General features: G+C 40.9%; 2 protein-coding genes across 2 annotated transcripts in view; both read right to left on the bottom strand.

Moving 5' to 3' along the window:
• The window catches only part of LOC145451719 (uncharacterized), a 190919-nt gene that overhangs the window by 154611 nt on the left and 12332 nt on the right, over window positions 1-23976 (bottom strand). The gene's annotated exons all lie outside the window — the stretch shown is intronic.
• On the bottom strand, window positions 1878-22872 carry LOC145451727 (serine protease 48-like). The gene is made up of 9 exons (XM_080329972.1): window positions 22748-22872; window positions 22066-22209; window positions 16665-16772; window positions 15496-15665; window positions 15359-15438; window positions 13937-14087; window positions 7329-7434; window positions 2525-2715; window positions 1878-2171 (listed from the first exon to the last, which is right to left on the bottom strand). Exons 4-9 carry the CDS (start codon window positions 15496-15498, stop codon window positions 1983-1985), a joined length of 720 nt encoding a protein of 239 aa, XP_080186098.1. The 5' UTR covers window positions 15499-15665; window positions 16665-16772; window positions 22066-22209; window positions 22748-22872; the 3' UTR covers window positions 1878-1982.

Genomic DNA, 23976 nt, shown 5'->3' with positions numbered 1-23976 from the left:
TTGGTGGACTATGAATACAACCGAACTTGCTATGGATTTTGGATTGTGGTGATTACTCGCGTAGTCTTGTCTACTTTTCATAAGGATACTTTTTGCTTTGGTTGGGTAAGAAAACGCGTTAAGGGATTTGTCAAAGGATTAGAGTTGTACCGATTTAAAACATTCAGATACGAATCGACTTGATTTGTGTAGTGAGTTACATTTCAAGTTGACAAACTAACACATTGATTGAATATTTTCATGGATCTTATCACGCAACTAAAGTCAGCCACTATTCGCGAGGCGTGAAACATATAGCGATCGCGGGTGAGTGACAAATTGTTGGCTTTCGAATCACCGTCTGCAACGGCTCTGTGACAAACTTATTACCGAAATATTACCTTGTGAGCGGGTATGAGGGATTGCTATATGTCTGAAGCATTATCCGGTGAGTGGTCGTTGGATTTTAAAATTATATCACACCCTTTTGAATAAGCGTTCATTTCACAAAGGATTAGGGTTAGAGCGGAAATAAGTGACAATTTGTCGCTATTCAAGTTACCGACACTGGCGGTCTGTTATTCGTTACTTGTTAAATCTTACCAGCGAAATCAAGTTCTGTGACAAACTGATTACTAAAATTTCACCGCGTGAGCGATCGGTATGGTTATGACACCAAGTCGTGAAAGATGGTTATGTCCGAGACATTATCTTGTCAGTGATCGCGGGGTTTTGCAAATATTTCACACGTTTTTGAATAAGCGTTAACTTCACAAAGGATTACGGCTAGAATAGAAATAAGTGACAATTTGTTGGTATTCAAGTCTCGCGGTGATGTATTTGTTATTCGGCACTTATTACACTTATCATGAAATTAGAGTGAGAACATAAAGCATCAAGTTGTTGTTTTCGAATTTTGATGTCGAGGTGATAAATTTACGCATTCAATTACAATTCAACTTCGGTTGTGTATTGAGTGATAGATCGATATGCCGGAAGTGGTATCTTGTGAGCGATCGTAGGATTTTACAAATATTTCACATCTTTTTGAAGTGTTAGTTTGCGAACGCGACTATTGTTGATATTCGAATCGCCGTCTGTCGCACGCACTGCGTAAATCCTCTTGCAAGCCGCGTTTCCGTTTGTGCGGTTATTGTTGGTGACTCGTACATATTCAACACCGCACGAGAGATGCCTGAAAGTACGAATCACGACCGCGCCCATAAGAACACATGGTGAATCACCAACACAGCCTATACGCGAAAGCACGACATGCGAAAGTACGACGTGCGAGAGATGCCTTTACCCGAAAGTACGATATGCCGACGCAACCATAAGAACACATAGCGAATCACCAACACAGCCTATACGCGAAAGTACGACATGCGAAAGTACGATGTGCGAGAGATGCCTACACCCGAAAGTACGATATGCCAACACGAGTTTTCAATACGAGTCACCGCCGCAGCCTATACTTGAAAGTACGATGTGCGAGCGCCCCCATAAGAACACATTACGATGTGCGAGCGATAGGGGGGTCTAAAAGTACGATGTGCCAACACGAGTTTTCAATACGATGTGCGAGCGGGCCCTATATCGAAAAGGGTTACCGGTCGAGAGGGGCCATAAGACACAATAGCCGCTTGTCACCCCCGCCATAAGACACAATAGCCGCATGCCACCCCGGGTTTCTCAGCCGCTTGCGACCCCACCCATAATACATAAGAGCCACATACCACCCCCGCCATAAGACACAATAGCCGCATGCCACCCCCGCCATAAGACGAAATAGCCGCATGCCACCCCTGGTTTCCCAGCCACATGCCACCCCGCCCATAAGAACCCCAGCCAGGTCACGACCGATCCTATATACTACTGACGACGAATCAATAACAAAATATTTTCCAAATGTTTATTTTACCACTTCTATCGCAAATAATAAAAATTGCGGAGAATAGCGATTTTATATTTTGGCGATCAACAATTGAGTAGTGCAACACCCGCTAACAGCCTCGAGTCTCTTTTGTCACCCCTGTGGTCGCATAAATCCAATCTTCGTAACCGACAACGTCCGTATAAACTCCCGGGACTCCCTTGATGGCGCACGGCGTCGGACCGAAAGAAACCACGCCCGCAACAAACCACCCGCAAGAGTCACATCTCTGACAGGCAAGCGGTGAGCCACTGTCACCCTGTTGATGGAAATGTATGTAATTCAAGTCCGCCCTCATTTCTGATCATATTTTGTAGGAATTAGTTTAGGGAGGTTTCCTGAGCGTTTACGAGTGAAATCGCCATGTTATTACTAAATCTAACATTTGTAAATGGAACCAATTTGCAGTGCTATTAGTTGTTTTGCGATAGTCGTGAAAATCCATTCTGCAATCTTGAAAGTGACCAACTTCAATCAAATACGTCTACTTTTTCAAACTAGTTACCTGAGCAAGACCGCAGTCTAAATTTTAACCCTTCACGAGCCATATATCCTAACACCCCTGCGCTATCAAGTACGTTTGGGATGCATTCAAACTTGTATACAACTCACCGTACAGCTGTCCTTCTCATTCTTCAAATCTCCCGCACACAACATCGCCGGCCTCGTTTGCAAAATCGCACCAAGATCTCGACTACTTTTCGATTGGGAGTTGAGATATCCGTGTATGCATACGTCTGGGTCCAATACCTTGATGTCGACATTTTGAAGAACGTTAGTGACCGCATTAACGCCGTTGACACCTACGCGAGAGAGAACGAAATCGTGTTAGTGACTAACGGATCGAGCTTCGAACATCAAACCGCATGTAGAGCGTAGCTTACATAAGAATTTTCGGGTAAATTCAAAGCCGAGTTGCCAAATCGCCAGTGTAAGATGCGCAAATAGCTGGAAATCCATTCTAAACCTCATTAGGGGGGGGGCATGAGGGGCATGAGCTCATAACTGGACCCGTACAAAATCGAGTAACCGTATAATTCGATCCTAAATTGTATATTAGCCTTCTAGTCGAGTGGGGTATCTCTCATTATGACGTGTTCATATGAATGGAAATTTCAAAGATATACCTTTTTTGCGACCCCAAAGAAAATAATGCCGGTTCTAGAAGACATTGAAAATGGTTTGGTATTTTTTCGACCACACCTCTTTCATTTCACTTTGGGACAATGATGTGAGTCGATCACCACTTAGATATATCAGATTTATCATTCCCACTACCGTAAGTAGATTTGTACTACATGTTTCGTATGCTGCAATACGGCCGATCGTGGCCGAAGTGTCGTATACTGGTACTTGCAGTAGTGGCTTATTTCGCAATTGTTTAGCTACAATACAAACAGGAGCAATTTACCAAAGTATATTCAGTTGACGTGACAAAGCGGCTATACCAGGGTCGTAACCAAGTCACAAACCAATCTCACTTTTATAGTTTTGCGTCGAGACAATTTGAGCCATTTTCAAGTCACCCCCGAGTCAAGTCCGAGTCCAAGTCAGCTAATAGAGAGCCCAGTCCGATTCGTAGTGTTTTGACTCAAGACCTAGTCCAAGTCAATATGTTCACTGTTCAGTTTTCAGTTCAATCTGGTCTAACCCAAATTTTGCAACTCTGCTCGAGTGATCTGGAATGGCTCGCATTCATAAAATAATCATTTTTTTCGGTCTTAACAGTTTTGGCCCTATTTTCCAAGTAGCAGGACCGATAGAAGAAATACCACACCATCTAACAAAATGTTTCGAAAGTTTCAGTTAACTAAAATTTATATGTATTGTGTTTTAGTATTCCAATCTAATTACAAAAATACCAAAATTTTTCCTGAAGTGTCCTAAATTTTGAAGAAATGTCAATTTCTCCAATTTTTGATTTTACTCATAATTGCTCCGTAATAATCACTATAATTATTTATTGGAGGAAAGAAAACGCTAGTAAAAAGGCTAATATGAACAGATATAGCTTATTCATGCATCAAGTAACAAATCAACAGTTCAAAACTCGTCAGAAGTGGTTTTGTTTGCGTGATTTGCGTCTGCGAAATGAGAAATCTTCTCTTATTATAGACAAAAAATAATACCATGTAAGTACTAGGGATGGTGTGAACCCATGAAAGGTTCAGGTTCGTGTGAACGCGAACCTTTTTGAAAGGTTCTGTGTGAACGCGAACGTGAACCTCATGACGTCACGTGACGTCATATTGCTAATTCCAACCCTACATTTCACTGTAGTGTTATATATGAATGTAGTCACGATACCTGGTGACGACTCGGGCCACATAATGCCACGATGCTGAAGCACATACTGACTTTCTAAACGTCGACAAATGTATCAATTGGAGCAATCAAATGATATATTAATCCCATAAAATCAATAGGCTGTCAACAATTTCGACGAGGACTTGCAAGGGAATATAAGCTTACGTCTTAACGGTCTAGGCCAGACCGAACAATGTATTCGGCGTCAGTTATACAGCAGTAGCCAACACCCCAATCGCACGGATTTGGTTTTTGTGATACAATAAACATATGAAATCGAGATGGACCCCGTACGATTGTTTACATCAGACAACGATATCAATTTCATTGATGGGTTGAATAGGCATCATTCGCTGACTACGTACATGTAGCGTATTTCGCTCTTGAGGTTGTGCGACTGCGGGTCAAGCTCACAGCAGAGAGTCACTAAATATTCAAAAACAGAAAGCTGGATATTTCGAGTAAACATTTGTAACAAAGCAGGTAAAATTTTTGAGTTTGTCAAGGTGCATATGCTCGTTTAGTGTTGATTTGTATGCTGCCAGCCCCGTGCACAGTGTGGCCCGCAGTTGAAATGCGATAAATTTCAACCAAAGATGATATAATGACGTGAAAAATGTAATGTATGAAAAAGGTTCACAGTGCAGAACCTACCAAGGTTCGTTTGTGAACGTGAACCTCTAAATTTCCGAGGTTCACACTCAGAACGCGAACGTGAACCTCACGTTCACACCGTCCCTAGTATGTACCATGCAAAAATTTTAGTTGAGTAAAAACTTTTATGTATTGTGTTTTGCTATTTTAAACGAATCACTAAAATACAAAAAACTCTTTTGAAGTGTCCCTAGTCTTTGAGAAATGTCACATTTTTCAATTTCTCGTTTGACTCAAAATTGCCCTGTAAAAATACGCATAATTCCTTATTGGACTTACAAATCCGCATACAAAAAGAAAGAATATGCACAAATAGTGGCTACCATAGAATATAATAAGATGGAAACACTTCCAAAATTTTCCGAAATGGTTTTATTTTTGCATGATTTGGGTCTATAAACTCAGAATTCTGCTGGTATTACGGAATACCGTGAAAATCGTTCATGCCCTTTTCTTGACGAAGGACAACGTTACTTTCAACCTTGGAGTCAGAATTTTCGCATTTAATTTAGTGATTCCCGACGAAATCATCAACTCCGCGCGGTTTCAGATTTATATCTATAAGGCAGATGTTGAAGTCATTATCGGAGTCATTTTCTGTATTTTTAAGACCTGTCGAGTCTTCTGGAGCTTTTTTGCCTGATAGTTTTGGCAGTGAAAACTTACTGCAATACGGAACTGGTGCTTAAGAGTAGACGGCATAGAAGGATATGCAAGGTCAAGTCATTTTTTAGTTATTCTGAAACTTGGAATGTCACCCATACAGGAATAACAGTCTTCTATAAGGGTTCGAAGTTCTCTTCAGCTTCTTTAATAACAAATGGCATTGAATGCCGATCTCCCTTTAGACATCGGTCCATATTTCATCCGCATGTTTCGCAGATTACGTGAAATGCCCACTGTTTTTCATTGTCCCCACTCTTCATGCCAAAGTAAAGTTAATAAGCATATAAACCTTACTTCTATCTATATTTTGTGCTGAACTTGTTTCAAATTGATATACAGACCACAGATATATCAAAATCGTCCTGCATGCAAATTACATTTTTGAGGTTGACATTAATGATGAGATTATACTTACAAGATCTGCAATCAGATCCACAATCAGAACAAAACGAAAAGGAATTTGAGCTTGCTTACTGTAGCCAATACTGACTAACTGAGACTTAGAAGATGATTGTTGCTAACAACCAACTACCATGAATTGAATGATTGGTCAATGTGACGTCACAGTTAATAGGAATTTCAATGAGGGAGCTTGACAAACTTGGTGCGGGCAGCTTATAAAGCTTAAATGACATTTTTAAACGACACTTGAGGCAAATAAATGCCAGAAACATGTTTTACTAAGAAATATGGTATCGGGAATGTCAAAATATCGGCTAAACTAAATTTTTGTTACATGATGAATGGCAATTTTACTATTCTTCAAACCAGGGTTGTAATGACTCGAGCCACGATTTTCTCATAACTCGACTTGCCTCGAGTCACTTTCTCAAAATGCGGAAACGACTCGACTCGAGTCATTCCGTGTATTGACTCGACTTCGACTCGAGTCATTGCGCATGACTCGAACCAAGTCATATGACTCGGCACTCAAGCGGCCAAGACCGACATTTCATTGTAATTTCGAAGAGGAGTTAAGTAACCACACTATTGGGATTTCGTCTATTGGTACTGGTACTTGAAAATGAGACCAGAAACTGCTTACATTGAGGGAAATTACTATATTATAAATGCGAAGTATTCGACATCACCAAACAGAGTTATAAAAAGTTGGTTTACCAAGACTTTTACTGGAAACTGAGCAGTCAACACAATGACTTGGACTCGGACTCGAGTCATAATACCATGATTCGGAGTCGAACCTCCGCTCGATGACTTGGATTCGGACTTGACTCGGTGGTGAAGTGAAAATGACTCGACTTGACTCCAGTCAAAAAAGTGAGATTGACTTGTGACTCGGAGCCATGTGACCTGGTTACAACCCTGCTTCAAACTTACAATGAAATGTCCGTCTTGACCGTACTAGTGTCGAGTCATATGGCTTGGTTTTAGTCATGCACAACGACTTACGTAAAAAAAATGAACTCGAGTCAAGTTGACTCATTTTGTGCAGTTGAAATAATGACTCGTATCAAATCGAGTCATCAAAAATCGCGATTCGAGTCAGATTCAAGTCGAGTCATTACTCAAGTCATTACAACCCTGGGCTAAATTGCATATACACACTTTCACTCATGAAAGTGGCACAAGCATATAACATATCTGCTCTTCGTTACGAAATACTAAGTGTACAAATTGAGTAGTGTTGCCTAAAAGACCACAGGGGAGAAGAAGAGGTAGTCTACTATAGACTGTACTGTACATAACTACTCCATAGCTCTTCGGGAAATCTACCCGATTCTATCTCTAGCCAATTTATCTTATTCAGCGAGTTGTCCTGGATACTCACTGATTCCCCAGCCCATCGCAATGCACGTTGTATCGTAAGACGGTTTTTCACCATGCGGCAAACAAATCGGACGCATGTACAGGTTGTATTGAATCTCTGCTTCAAGCTGGATGTCAAAAAGAGAAAGTCGTTTGCTTATGATGGATTCGTTACGAAAAGAACCGTGTACATTGCAAGTAAACTTTACAGCCATCGAAGTGTGTCTTTGCCAATGCCTATCACTCTATAGCAGAGGTCTCAAACTCAAATGCGCTCGCGGGCCAATTCCTATTTTTTGACGGTGCCGCGGACCGCAACACCAATAATAGGGGAATTAAATTATTTCAAAGTAGGCCTTATTTCCGGGTTTTGAGCATAGGCCTAATCCTGATAACTAGGCTAAATTGATCATGTCATTACCGTTAAGTCAAATAGAATCAGCGTTTGATTTTACCTTCGAATTTTGGAACAGGTCATTAACAACTTGAACATAATGGATACTGTGCCATAGCAATAGAAATGTGCATTGTGCAATCGCCGAAGAATCCATATTGGTGTTACAGCTGTGAAGCGTAGGCTACGACTAGTTAATACTCGCCACATTAAATTGGCGATAAGACATATATGAAGATGACACAGGATGTATCCAACCATACATATAAGGGGTAACATAATACTAATGGCGGTTACCATACCTACCTGCTTAGATATCTAAATAAGCTACGCAACGCAAGCTGCAACTTTTTGATATTTTACCATTTCTCATACCAGTTTGATAGTTTGTTCATGGTGTCCTATATGGTGTGGACACAAGCAAATCTCACGGCTAATTGAAATTCGTCTACGTCACACTATCCGTTTGGTCAAAGGCAATTTGATGGCAATTTTATACCAGCATTAAATTTGATAAAACCGGTATCAATAGAAAGCTATCACGGTACTGATTGCGAAAATATAAATTTTATTCTGTCCGTGGCCATGGAACTGCCCAAAATAAGCCTCGAATGTTGCATTGTAAGTGAGTTTGGTATTGTGACGCAACCATGCCGTCTGAGCAGCTCAGGACTAAATGCGCACGAGAGTAAGAATGTGAATGCTCAATCGCCTGTGCAACAAGGGACAATACGCTTGCAGCTTGCGGTGCTCCCCACCAGTTCCCAGACGTCATTGGGGAGCTCCAGGACCACGAGCAGAATAGATTTATATTTTCGCAATCAGTACCGCGGTAGCCAGGACCGTAACTGCCGCACCCCAAAACCCCCAATTGGGGGGGGGGCATGCTCGAAGGGGGCCCAAAATGATTTCGTGAATTAGCCTAAATTGTAGAGTATTTTTTGAAAACTCATGCCACTTTTTCAAAAGTTTTTCGCGCTCGGCGCAACTTCAAGTTGCCAATTGTTTTGATGTTTGAGTACTCTTTCCCCAAGAAAAAATACGCAAGATTTATAGAAATGGGCATGTCGGCATTGGCCATTACCTCGCCACGATTTACCAAAACATATAAAGTTTTAGGCCATGTAACATGTGACTCCAAGAACTGGGCCACGACGATCGGCAGCGACAAAACCTTGGCCGAAAATGACCGCCCTTATGTTGTCCGATAACTTCGTTATATATACAAAATACAAATAGGTTTAATTGTCCATAGGCACCTAAATGACTGGCGCCGAATATTCCTGTCTTGGCAATCTGAACCTCACAAGACAAATACCATCCAGCAGGGAAAAATTATATGCCAGTAAAGAAATACCAATTTGAAATCGTGTGCGTCATTTACTTTAGTAGCCTACGTTTCGGCGATTCTATATATTTGGACAGGAGGTCACTAAATAACGTCATGTTACGGAGGCATATCAAAGGGTCCTACAGTTTCCAAGACACCTCACCCAACTCTACCTGGCCTACCTTTTCAAACACACCTCACCTGATTACGTGAGCAGTGAGAGGATAAAAATTGATAGCGATATATGTGCAATTCCCGATCATATTGACCGATTCAATCATGAATTATAGAAATTTTTCGGGCTTGGCGCGTCTAGCCGAGAAAAGCTGGTCCAGTGAAAAGCGCCCAATCTAGATGACAAGTATCACGGTAAACAGCGGATAGCATGAGGGGGGTCTGGGGTGCGAAGCCCCCCAGAGGTTCGGTTCATCTTCATGTGAGGGGCCCAAGACCAACGTTTTGGAGGGGGACTGACGAAGTGCTGTTACGGCCATGGCGGTAGCTTTCGATTGATACCCGTTTTATCAAATTTCATGCTCGGCAAGCCGGTAAAAGTTACCGATAAATTACCTTTGACCAAATGGAAAGTGTGACGTACACCAATTTCACTGAGCCGTGAGATTTGCTTGTGTCGACACCATATAGAACACCATGGTTTGTTGCGTGCGTGGTTGTACCATAAGTCACACAAGTCCTTCTCTGATTGTAAAGCTTGACGCGACGAGTACGAGTACGAGTACTTCTACAGAAGGTCGCGCCCTAGTCCAAATAACAATTTTCAGTCACGAATGATCAACGGGTCATGTTTTACGATCATAAACAAGTAATGTCACGTAATAAGTATCTTTTGAAAGCAATGTATTAGTGAAGTTTGATGAGTAGTTTCGGGATTCTAGAGTAGTTTTAGAGCGAGTTTTAAGTTCTCAAATTTAAAAAAATGGAGTTAAATATTGTCGAATACTTCGAAATCCCAAATGCCGTCGCGGGCCGCACAAAATTGTCTCGCGGGCCGCGTGTTTGAGACCTCTGCTCTATAGTAACTACAGATAGTTCAATTTGAACCAGGGGTCACCAACACGCGGCCCGCGAGGTCATATTTTGCGGCCCGCGACGTGATTTGAGATTTCAGAAGAAAGCTGAGAATACCATTTTGAAATGCAGTTTCAAGTATTGTTGTTGTTGTTGTTGTTTCGAAATAAGCTATTCTCTTGTGCCCAATATCACTATTCGTCACTAGCTGAAACGGCTTTGGAGTGGGCATATGCATTCCATCGAGGAAGAATAATCTGCTGAAATGAATGGGCTGGGCATACTGCCTTGACGTGCAATGGCCAAAACACTGCCAAGATCGAGACGCCTATAAAACGGCATAAGGCAGTGGTTCACTGGGGGGTGCACCCCTCTTGTGGAGGCGTGAAGGCATCTGAAGAGGGCGCGGAGCTGCGGTCAACTGGAAAATTTTTCGCGCTCAGCGCGATTTCCATCAAATTTAAATTTGGTGTATGATCCGTGTATTTTGTGTATATCAACAGTCATAACCTTCAATGCCATCAAACTATCCGTTGGGATTGCTAGCATTCTGGTTGCATTTTGTGATATGACGATAAGGGGGGAGCGAATGTTTTGAGTATCATTAAGGGAGGCGTGTCTAAAAATGTTTGAGAACCACTGGCCTAGGGTTCTCACTTCCCCACAAGATCAAGCTTTACGTGGAGATATGGTCTTCCAGCTAGTAACGTATCTCGATAGCCCCAATATTGAGTCCTTATTCGCTGAAAAGCGTTTCCAGTATCGTGCACAGCTCAGGCTTCAAAATAAAATGAAATTAATGATAATGATTTTTTGTTGTATTTGTATTCCTTTGATAAAATATTACTTCTTTTGTGGTCACTACGCCCATTGCCTAAATTAAGTAGCACGGCGTTATACTGACGTAGAGTTTCAAAACGATGGTTGCCTAGTTTATACCGATATTGAATTCATGCGGCCCGCGGCCGCTGCGAAATTTGAAAAGTGGCCCGCGACCCGTTTTGAGTTGGCGACCCCTGATTTAAACTAGGTAATAGGCGTATACTGCCCGGAATTTACCCACCAAGTAAACAGGACAAAATCAAGGTCTTCTAAACAAGGTAATTATCGATAAAATAACAGTGCTGCTGAAAATTAGTAATTTCACTACGAAAATTGAAACAGGTTTATGTATGAAATAGTAAATTTGCACTTAAGATCTTGATTTGCCGGTGTAAAAAACGTCCTAGAAGTTGATATTAATAAAACAACTTTTGATGGGTGTCTAAACTATATAGTGGAAAACAAAATTTTTGAGTAAACGATGTTGACAAATCATACATATTTTTTCTTTTTTAATCTGTACATTAGGGTTGTTCAGAATTGACCGACTTTCAAAAAGTCCAGGTTTTCAGTTCGATTCCCATGCCTTATACCTTAAAAACATATTCGGGCTACTTTTTTTTGTAACTCGTCCCCTGCATCCGTGTGCACATTGAGCTAGAAGAATAGCAGCTGAAAATAGGGGATTCCCCCAAAATCTGAGTGTCACGATTTTACCTAGCCTAGTTAAAGTGACATATAACATGGATTTATGCAGCTGTTGCGGTTTGGAGTGCTACAAAACCCCACTATATAAGGCATTCCTAGTTCAGGATATCATTTCCATGTCCCACACTGCCTTAGAACTGCTCAAAACTACCTAAAACTGATAGTCATTTTGTTGGATCACATATCCTACACCCCTCAGACCTACCCGGCACTGTCCATCAATTTCCTGGATCCCCATGAGCAAGAATACAACTTTAAATGTAACATCCACTCACAGCCACATAATAAACATCACAGGAAACGAAAAAATAAGGCAAAGAAAGAGATCAACTTGGCAAAATATTACATAAATCAGGTGGATGAAATGGTTGATTTCGAGAAATCTGCATACCTGTTCCGGTGATCTTCCACAGCTTGTAGGAGGCTCGCTCGCTGTTTTTTGTCATCCGTTATGAACGCAGCATAGTCGGTATTCAATTTTACCATACGCTCTGCTGCATCATTAAAGTGCTACAGGAAAAGCACAGGCTGATGCATCATTTGAACTGCTGGAACTTTGGAATTTAACAAAATCTGTTAGAGCTCTTGTGTTGGACACAACATCCTCAAACACTGGAAAAAACAAAGGTTTAGTTCCGTTACTTGAAGAATTGATTGACAGGAAAGTTTTCTACAATGCCTGTCGCCATCATATTTATGAACTGGTCATTCGAGAGGCTTGGAAGTGTTTGTTTGGATCGACAACCACAGGCCCTGAAAACACGGATTTTAATACCTTCAAGAAGAAGTGGAAACATATTGATAAATCAAGAAGCTATAAAACGCTGAAGTTTATTGAAGGCAGCTGGTTGGCGATGAAAGCTGATGAAGCAAAGCAAGAAGTAATTCCACTGATGAAACCCAATGATGGAAAGCAGAAAGAAGTCTTGATAAGAGATGACTACAGAGAATGTGCAACAGGCACCTTGGCGATTTTGGATGACAAATATGTTGATCATCGTTTTCGCAAGCCGGGTGCTACTCATAGCGCTAGATGGATGAGTCAAGTACTGTACTGACAAAAAATGTTCATGTGGAGTGAGCAAATGGACTATTCTGAAGAGTCCATTGAAAAGTTGGAACGAATCAATACATTCATTGTTTGTTTTATGTTCCAGCTTGGTTGAAAACTGGTATTGGATGTAACGCACCTTGGAATGATCTCAAATTCCTTCATGACATGAAAAGCTTTTCATTATGCGATCTCACTGTTGCTGATGTGGCATACAAGAAATTGCGAAAACATCATTGGTATCTAACTGAAGAAATGGTGGTATTTACCACGTTCTTGGCTAATCCAAAGATTCCTGACAAACTGAAGGAAGCGATGGCTGCTAAATTGCTGAAAATGCCAATCCCTGAAAAATTTAGCAGAGGTAGCTTATGCCTCTCAGTCTGATCTCTAACTCTGTCTCTGAGTCAATGAGTATGGTCGATTTGATTGGGCCAGAATCGTGGTTTCTCTTTGATGCTATACATGTGGAACATGATTGGTTGAGTCTTCCAGTTTCGGAATGGCATACTGATCCGGATTTCGTGACTGCTCAAGAATTTGTGAATACTGTTGAAGTAGTTAATGATGCAGCAGAGCGTATGGTAAAATTGAATACCGACTATGCTGCGTTCATAACGGATGACAAAAAACAGCGAGCGAGCCTCCTACAAGCTGTGGAAGATCACCGGAACAGATATGCAGATTTCTCGAAATCAGCCATTTCATCCACCTGATTTATGTAATATTTTGCCAAGTTGATCTCTTTCTTTGCCTTATTTTTTCGTTTCCTGTGATGTTTATTATGTGGCTGTGAGTGGATGTTACATTTAAAGTTGTATTCTTGCACATGGGGATCCAGGAAATTGATGAACAGTGCCGGGTAGGTTTGAGAGGTGTAGGATATGTGATCCAACAAAATGGCTATCAGTTTTAGGTAGTTTTGAGCAGTTCTAAGGCAGTGTGGGACATGGAAATGATATCCTGAACTAGGAATGCCTTATATAGTGGGGTTTTGTAGCACTCTAAACCGCAACAGCTGCATAAATCCATGTTATATGTCACTTTAACTAGGCTAGGTAACATCGTGACACTCGGATTTTAGGGGAATCCCCTATTTTCAGCTGCTATTCTTCCAGCTCAATGTGCACACGGATGCAGGTTACGAGTTGCAAAAAAAGGTAACCAGAATATGTTTTTAAGGTATAAGGCATGCGAATCGGACTGAAAACCTGGACTTTTTGAAAGTCGGTCAATTCTGAACAACCCTACTGTACATATATATCTTTTCGATAGCAAATCTGTTGGAAGCAGTACCTCTAATATCGCTATATCATTTTTCGGAAACTGATATTGTGGGTGGGCGATTGAACTCGCCACTTTTAGCTGTTTTCGATTTGCCGTGTCGTACAGATCAGCCATTCCTGCGTAAACTATAGCCGGATCTTTCCTCTCACCGCTGTTTGTTCTGCAAAACAATGTCTCACTTTCCCACAAAGCAGCCAGGTGAATGCAGACCAGCAGTAGACTCAGATTGAAAATCTATACAAATACATAGCAGAGTAGTGGGCTCCAAACTTTATTTAAAAATCATGCCACGGTCTGCTAGCAATTTTTCAAATTGCTTACCACAAATAGACAAAAAAAACATATGGATTTCTCTTGTATCAATGTGGAGAGTCTACTTTACGTGCTTTTTGCGGCTGTGTTGGGACAAGGCAACCCTAATACTGCGAATCACATTGAACGGGTCCAAATTCAAAATCCCTCCACCCGAAAATGCTGGTCTTGGCCTCCTATACGATGATCAGTAGGATTATCATTGATCAGCGTTCAGTTCAGTTCAAGTTCAAGTTCAGAGGACTTCTCCTCAGTCCCTCTTTCCTATTTAAATAATACCCTTTATACATCCAATTCATAAATAGGCCTACAAACACAATTTCAGTTGCAAATTAAGTCTCGTATTACGCAATTCACGAACAAATCAGAATTGTTAACAGCCTACTATACACCACGAAATCGCAAGTAGCCTATTGATGTTATAAAAATATTAGTGTCCAAATGTCTTGTCGGACTAAGTGGAATTAATTCAATTTGAATAATTTATTTTAGCTATAATTTTGGTAGCTCAGTTCGGTTTATTAGCAATTTTCATCAGTTCAATACACCACAAATGAAACTGCAATACAACGAAAAGACTGAATATAGAACCGCTAATTTTTGATACTGTCTCAAGTCTGAGTTCAAGTAAGTGATGAGCTCACTTTTCAGCTTCGATTTTGTTATGTTCTACCCACTTTACAGCTGTGCTTGAGTGATATCGAATGCCTCGCGCATTTACAATGCCTCACTCACTCACAATGCCTCACTCTTAACAGTTTCCGGCCAAATTTTTCATATACCAGTACCTATAAATTGAAATACCTCTAATGTGTTATCTTGACTATTCTTCCTAGTTGCGATGAAATGTATGACTTGGCCGTCCAACTCTAGTCTTGTGACTTGTTGCAGTGATGCGCAATCGCACAAATACACGAATTGACTCAAGTAGAGTCGATTCATTTTATGTATTTCAATAAAATGACTCGAGCCGATCGACTCACTAAATATTTGTTTCTGAGTTCAGCTATTTGTTTGTGAGCTCAGCTATCACTAGATTCATTACCACCCTGCTAAAAAATATTCAAGTGTGGCCGCAGGCCATAAGTTGTCTACCCCATGCTGTAGACAAGATCTTACCTAATACAATGCGCGGCTGTCAGGATATGTTTCTTTGATATTATGGCTCCGCCGCAGACACCCACGCCCGAGAAGAACACCTGTCGAAAGCGATCGAATGAAAAGTCGCGTAAATATAACAAAGCACAGCAACACACCATCCATGGGAAATCGCCCCGCACGGAATTGTCACCGCCAATGATTCGACGTACGAATTGATAGCTCGACGCCGCGGGCCGGTCGCACCACTTGCCGGTCGTGGACGTCTTTTTGCAGCATTCGTGTGGGACTTTGAATCGACGTTCTTCGCCAGACGGGCACGACGCAGCTATTTATTTTATTTTGCACTTTAGCAAACACGTAATTTTGTGGCCTAAAATTGGGAATAATATATCAATAATATAGAATATTGACACTTTTGACATTAGAAAACTTCCATTTTGATAAAATTGTAACCGACAAAGAACTCTGGTATCGAACTAAGCATTCCTTGTACTAACAAAAATCGTAATAGCTTAATGTCTACGTTTTCTGGTTGGAACTGCCTGTAGCTTTGCAAGAATGGAGAAAACAGCTTTCAACAAAGCAGTTGTTGTCTGGCAGCACTGAATTTAATCGCCCTTCTGATGGGAGTCATTCGAAAAGCTTTTAGTGAGTAAATTCACAAAACAAAGATACTGTTTCGAGTAATCGTAACGTTCCGTGCCCCGAATAGCTTGTCTAATTTATTTGATAAGGCATCCGTTTGGCCATATGTTACATTTTTGCGAATCCCACAAAGGTCATCGACTCCTAGGCATATCCGGCCACTGACTTCTCATTGCCATCGAGATGCTAATGCAGGGGTGGCCGACCTTTTCAGCCAGAGGGCCACGTGAGATTTACGAACCATTGCGCAGGCCACGTCAATGTTGATGACGTTTTTTCAGTCTTCCGATAGGAGCGAACCGGATTAGGTAACGGTGATTTTAATACTCATTATATTGCGCTTCAAAATCAATAACAATTATGACATGAAGCCTCGGAGTGCATCGATAATATAACTAATTTCCGGAACCCTGCGGCCACTCAAAACCTTCTCGCGGGCCACGGGTTGGCCGCCTCTGGGCTAATGCATGATATGGTACGACATCTTCCATATTCATTCGATCGTTAGCTTTCCTGTGTGTTTATTGCATCGCATTGTGTCTTGCGTACCACATTGTAAATATATTGTACAAATTCTAATATCGCTGGAATATGGCTGATGGATATAGTATTTGACATTTCCGATGTTCAACAGCGTGCGTTTTACTCCTAATTAGAAAAATATACTGAATTATCGTACGGATAGCACAATCTGGTCCATTGCAATGTACGGTCGAGTATAGCCCTGTTACAGGATCCAACTTCTTTGAAATTCCATCGCCGCAAGTCACGGAGCACGCCGACCAGCCTATTGAACACGGATATGTCGTTATATATTCATGCCCTCTATATTTTTACGGCAAATAAACCAACCCATGCTATACATTACACACGATCTATGCATATTGCATATGCATGCCATGAGTGCACGATACTGCTGGACAAGGAGGGTGCATATATAGTCTTGTAAGACTTTTTCGGTTTTGGACCAGCCCTCCATGCTATCCTAGAAATGCTGAGCACTAAGTGGGGAAGCCACAAATACTAGTTTTGCTGATCAGGTCTTTGGTCTGACCCGGCCGGGGATGGAACCCAAGATCTTCGGATCAAGAAGCCCTACGCCCCACCATTACGTTATCTTGTCGTTGACGGCAAGACAACACTAAACCTATCAGACACGTCCTGTCTGCCGATTCAGGGCATTGAGATGAGATGTCGTTTGGCTGACCTACCTTTAAGCATGAGGCACAATGAAAAACGACATTTGAATATGCCACACTTGATCGTGTATCTTTATAAAACCACGACTGTAATACTAACCCAATTCACACGCTCAAAATGTTGCCTGGTATCGGGTCACGTGTCCACAGACCATGCCGTACATTAATATCCGATATTCCGACAGGACATGCAGTTTTGACAAATATGCGGAACAACTGTCTACAAATTCCTATAGTGAACCATAGACCAGGCAGTGTCTTGCAGTACTGTCTCTATATCTGGCAAATCCCAAGAACACCATAGCACCTATTACAGAGTGGACATTTCATCAGTAGGGGTCTCACTTTTCCGTGGCCACTTACTGGCCACAGAAAAATCTGTGGCCGGCCACAAAAATCTCGTGGCCGGCCATGGAAAAGCGGTATTTCGTGGCCGGCCACAGCGTATTTCATGGCCGGCCATATTGATTCATCGTGGCCGGCCACAAGTTCGTGGCCAGTTAATGATTTTTGAATATCGTATTGAAGTTCGGTACCTCCAAGAAGGTCTTTAATGATTTTTGGTCATTGATGGAATCTGTCCTCTTTCAATCACTGTGACTACCTGAAGCAGATCACCTCTATTTGCACTGCGTCGGTTTGGTTTGTGAACTATAATTACACTAATATCGCCAGTTATGAAATTATGTCGTCGGGAAGGGTCTAAAATTTCAACGGCTCGGCACATATTTACCCATTTTCTGCATGCATTGCAGAAATGTATTTTATCGTCTCTGACTATCAGGTGAGATGCGACCTCTAGTACTACCATCCAAACAGAAATTCCTTAAACCGTCCTGTATACTTGTCCACTTGTCTTGAAATCATCCTGCTCTACTTCAGAAAGTTCCTTCCTATACCAGTTTCATATAATGAAGAGTAAATGAAATCATGAACGAACTGCCAGCCGCACGCCCACCCATCGCTAAAACGGCTTATAGTGGAACTCTCTGGGATTATCACCGCACTGACGTATTATACACAAGGAATCAATTATTATGCAAACGAACTGTTTTTATTAGTCTGATACACAGATTAACGAATCAAGAAAACAATAGAATGTATTTCGAGGCATTACCGGGCGCGTCTCCTCTGCAATACGTCCTTTTCTGTGGTAAAAGTAACTATATATGAATAAATGAAATTTCAAACTTAATAATATTATCCGAATATACCAGTAAAATCTAAAAGCCTGTTCCCGAATGCCCGACGATATTGACGGCAACACTCAGTGCACGCAGAAACGTCGAATTCTTCGTCACCATTCAGAAAGTTTTCGGCAAACGGAAATAGCAATTGCGATTACAGAAGAAGAGTCTTTTGAAATTCTGAGATACCTTCAATGCCAAGACCTCGCAATTGCAAGTCATTCTGTTGACTATATGAGTCCTGGATACGATTTTCCACTCAGTGGCAGAAGTATTTGTATGGTAGTTCCAGAAGTCCCTGGGAGCATAGAGATATGCAGGGTGTCGACAATAAGTAATATCTCAGTATAGTCAGTTACTCACTTCCAATTACGTTCCAAGCATCTTCGGTATCTTCATTGCCCATGGGGTCGTACAAGTAGAGCGTTTTTGAATTTAGGTTAATCGCCTGCCGAAAAATACATTTGATTATTAACACACCAATAATAAGTCTTAAGGCCGCTAGTCGCTTCCTTGTAGGGTATTAATCATATTTCCTTTTTCATTGGTGTGACGGATGAATCCATCTACCGATCTATTATCGAACTATCTATCCAGTTACCTGAAGTCGAGGTAGATGCAAGTATCGTGCAAGAATTACGTACCAACTTCTTGTGACACGTTCCACGTGGAGGACTGGCAATTCAAGTACATCTCTATGTCATCTGTCTGAAATGAACATAACTATAGGTTAACCTTCGCCTTAATGGACATGCATTACCACTGTAGTCACCCTCACGCAAAGTGCCATAATCACAGCATTGATTATCTAAATGATGAAACAAATTTTATCGTAAGGACATCTTAGTATGCCTCTAAAAAACTGCCCGTATAAGCTGATCGTCCAGCCATTTCTGTCCGGAAAGTAGACGTATAGTCTTTGTATCCAAAGCCATATTCCCTATAACTGCTTCTATTCTGTTGGAATGGTCAGATAACCACAGATTTTGGATATCTACAAAGGAGAAGTATTTGAGCTGCTCAACCAAATAATGTCGCTTTCGAATCTAGCTAAGTTTTAATCCTACTGGAAACATATAATTGCATCAAAATCATATATGCCTGTAACATGACAACAATAAATGTATCTTAATAACTGAGAACTTAACTGGTGGCTCAATAGCTCCTTCGTCACTGGGACGATTAAGAGCGTCTTGATAAAAATTGAAAGAACACATTACGTTGAAATACATTGGAACAGAAGTTAAATTGCATCAATACCAACTCGATCACACTAAACCTTATCACGGCCCTCGACTTCATAAACTTTCGTGGACTTTCAAGATATAAATGCTCAGTTATAAAACTAAATACCTGAAAACTAGGCTGGTGTAGCAACTGGTTTGTCATATTATATGTCATACTGGATGCTCCTTGCGAAAAATAAAGCGGTAGTTGTTAAGAGGAAATCACAATTACCCAATGTTATATGAATCAGTGAGACTATCAAAATGTCTAATCACACAATTACCAGTAAATAATACTTACCTGGAATTGCTGCACAATCCAAATGCACATTGCACATCCTATATTGCAGAAAATATCATATCAGAATGGGGGAAGCACCGGCCACAGCGAGCTGTTCTGTGGCCGGCCACAGAAAGTTATGTGAATCTCATAGCTTTTATGGAATTTCTACAAGATTCTCCATATAGGCTACTTGGCTCGTTGGTTCCATAATTGTTTCATTCGGGTACGGTCATTACCTTACGAGAGTTAGTGCCGAGAACAAGAAAATTAAAACAACTGGTAAACTGACCACATACCGTTCGGTCACGTCTCTAGATGAAGCATATTCAAGGTTTTATCATAGCCTTTATAAAGGCTATGGTAGTATAGTTAAGTCTGCTCAAGTACAAGTAGAACATATTTGCAGTGAATGAATGTGAATTGCCGTTATAGTACTCATAAATACAGTAAGATTCATAAATTTTTTGGTACAATTCACGAGATTTTGAATTTCACCTTACATTTTCCGACTATATGAATATTAACCTCACATCTTAGATTCATCATCATCACCATCACCATCATCATTGTGGGAAAAGAAGGATATTATCAGCCTCAAATTATTAAAATCCGCAGCTATTCAGCTCTGCAAAAGATAACTAACTGTATTTACTATGCAATCTTTTGCAATTAGCCTACATATCCTACCGTTTGAAAGAGATATCAGATCGGGGGAAGCACCGGCCACAGCGAGCTGCTCTGTGGCCGGCCACAGAATGTTATGTGGATTTCATAGTTTTTCTGGAACTTATAGAGGTTTTCTCATATCTACATTCTATAAAATGTTCTTTCCATTATCTACTAGTTGTTGACGATCACCCCTGACTAGCGTCAGACGAAATGAATAGGATTTATCCCACTGTGAACACATCATTGAAATCACTGAAATCAATACTTAGCCAAATAGCACCGTTTAAAGACTTTGGGGTCGAAATTTGGACACAAGGTCTGAAAGGTGCCTTGCCATCATCGGTTCAGTATCGGTTTATATATAATTTCATCATTTCTAAACACCACAAAAACTGCGATACAATGAAAAGATAGGAAGATGCAGAAACGACATGGAGTAGTCTTTGAGGTCAGACACCCACCTTGGTCTAGGCCTAGGCTTATCACTTTTATGATATGCAGTTTTCTATTTCATTTAGCGCGCACTGCTCTTTTTAATAGGCCGATCATTTGATTGATAGACTTTTTCAAGTCGTTGCGACTTCTTCACTTAATTTCATTGCATTGTATTGTAATTTGTCTGATATTTTACTAATAAACTGACCAAAACATTCTCGCTTTCATCTGTTGCTATCGACACTACATACGTACAGTAAGTACACCCCTAACAGTACATAAATGATCAAATTTTGACCACGATTGGGTCACGTATAGTACTTATCATCAATACTAACTTGATATATTGCAGCCGGCCATGAAATTTGGCTGTGGCCGGCCATGAAATTTAGTCATGGCCGGCCATGAGAATGAGTTTGACATGGCCGGCCAGGGAAATTTCATGGCCGGCCATACCGAAATTTCATGGCCGGCCATGAAAATCACCATGGCCGGCCATGGAATGGCACTTTTCATGGCCGGCCACGGAATATCTGTGGCCGGCCACGAAATTATCCGTGGCCAGTAAGTGGCCACGGGAATGCTGAAAGTCCGTCTCCATTTCATTGAGCCAGTTGCGTGTCAATTGACATTCATTTGAGCTTCAGGGATTTGTGGTGTTTAACTACGGATGTCTAAAACTAGAATGAGCCTTATATTGCCATAATTCGCGTACATAAAGCAAATTCGATTCGTCAATCAAATTATGGCAGAGACATCATTGCAGTGTCATTTGAACGGCATTAAGTCTATAACCATTCAAAACAGCCTTCGATTGAGGTACGTGCAGTCTAAATCGAATTATCCTCCATTTCCAAGGCTCACCATCACAACCATTCATCAAGGCCGCTGCGGCCTTATGGTGAATCGATCGAAAATTGACCAAGAACGACTCACAGAAAAAAGGCACTTTGACCATATTTCAACAAAAAATAGTCTTAGTTAATGGCATTCCTTGATATTTATAGCGGCGCAAAATATTACCATAATTGCAAAGGGTGATGCAGGCAAGTTGTTTTAGAAATCACATACAAATGCCAACCTGGACACGGGTCTGTTGCACATGCGCGGGTTTCTTCTGGAGCCCCGGCACACAATCCGGTCTGACTGCAAACCCTTCTTCTTTTCTGTTCTCCAGTGCCACACGTCTTGGTACATGCATCCCATGACGACCAGTCAGTCCAGGCTATAATTCACCCAATTCACGCCGCAAAATATCAACATAATTGCAAAGGGGGGTGCAGGTGGGGTTGTATTTAAAACAGAAATCGATTTAAAACATACATGTTTGAAACAAGGCCCTTGTTTCAAACTTGTTTTTATTGTTTCTTTTTACGCCATGACGTCACGAATAATCACGTGTGACGTCATAGTGGAGTGACATTGACAATTGAAAATATAGGGTAAATATAGCTCCTTCGACGAAATATCTGCTCTATTGCTGTTGTATCGACTTTTTTGAGAGTTCCATTCCAACCATCCCATATAGATATACGTCAGCTATATCGGGTGGTAATTGTCCGTATAGGCTCATACAACATGTTTTTCGAAAGTATTACTCAATCATGGCATAATTTTACAACTTGAAAAGAACAATTTTTTTTAAAAAGTCCTTCGTTTCAAACACTGTTTAAAAGATGTTTTAAAACATCGTTTGTTTTGATGCAACCCTAGATGCAGGCAAATCTTTTAGAAAAGTTTGCGAAGATCATATCAATGCCAACCTGGACACGGGTCTGTCGCACATGCGCGGGTTTCTTCTGTAGCCCCGACACACAGTCCGGTGTGAGTGCAATCTCTTCTTCTTTGCTGTTCTCCAGTGCCGCACGTCGTAGTACATCCACCCCAGGACGACCAGTCGTTCCAGATTATAATTCACCCAATTCACGTAAGAAAAGATTGCAGATACAAAAGAATCGAATAGGAAAAGATGTCTTCATACCAACGCACAGAGTGGCTTACCATAACAGGACAGTTTCAAAGTAGCAGAGCAGATTGAACATACATTGTTCGCTGCATTTACCATCCTAGCCTAGTTACATTTGTTTTGACAAAATGTTTTATCAACACCCGAAAAGCGAGGCAACCCACATTTATCAATTTCGAAAAATGACTAAATTTTGTGGGACAGTTTGTGAGACAGGCGATGGAGGAAGTTTTTGTTGCAGTCAAATCCTTGCAAACCTGCAGTAAAAAGTTGCATTAAATTTTTACAAAAGTAGCACGAAAAAGTTGCATTTGTGGACAAGTTCCTTGTAATTATTATTATGGCATGAGATACTCGAATCGTTTCGTATCCAAGGAACTGTAGCAAAACTCAATGTTGGAGACTTCAACAAAATCCATAGGCTGAAAATATTGACCCAGTGCAAATATAATTTTCGGCGGTCTAAGCCTGAATGCACGTCGAAGCAGAAAAGACTTCGAATTTAAACGACAGTGAAATAATCAAGCGTGTTCTTCTTAGATATATGCACTATATATATAGTGCCAAATATTTATAGTAAAAAGTTTGTTGCATAAAAAATCCAAAACCTTGAAAAAATTTGCATGAAAAAATGAAGGAAGGTTGCAAAAAGTTGCAACATAAGATTTTTCCAAACAGCTTAAAACATCATACTATGCATAACTTATAAGTATATTTAGGCTACTGCCAGAAGTTGTACAAAAAAATTGCAAAGATTGCAAAAACCTGCCTTGGTTATGACAAGTGAATAATACCGCCCAGCTTCTGTTTCATTTTTCGCGAAGTTACACTTATATTTTATCACGTATTGTATTCGCTAAACAGTGTCATTTCATTTGTGTAAACAAGGCACAAGGAAGGATTCAGTAGTATCACCTCGGGAAGACTGAGATGGACGGCTACTAAAGTCTGGATGTTGTGCAGACCGCGACTTATCTTATTGTGCACGCACTGTCCTTATTGTAAACTTAACTACACTTATTGATT

The sequence above is a fragment of the Botryllus schlosseri genome, chromosome 12 (assembly GCF_051294905.1).
Source record: "Botryllus schlosseri isolate E-star chromosome 12, Bs_hap1, whole genome shotgun sequence".
Classification (NCBI taxonomy): Eukaryota; Metazoa; Chordata; class Ascidiacea; order Stolidobranchia; family Styelidae; genus Botryllus; species Botryllus schlosseri.
This window is presented reverse-complemented; position numbering and strand designations above follow the sequence as displayed.

Bases quoted from the DNA above. Each gene is read 5' to 3' on its own strand.
- LOC145451727 (XM_080329972.1), bottom strand. The intron at 14,088-15,358 runs GTAAGATCTTGT...ATTGTTTTGCAG, and splicing joins ACAGCCGCGCATTGTATTAG to AACAAACAGCGGTGAGAGGA. The intron at 7,435-13,936 runs GTACTGCTTCCA...TTTGACATCCAG, and splicing joins ATGATATAGCGATATTAGAG to CTTGAAGCAGAGATTCAATA.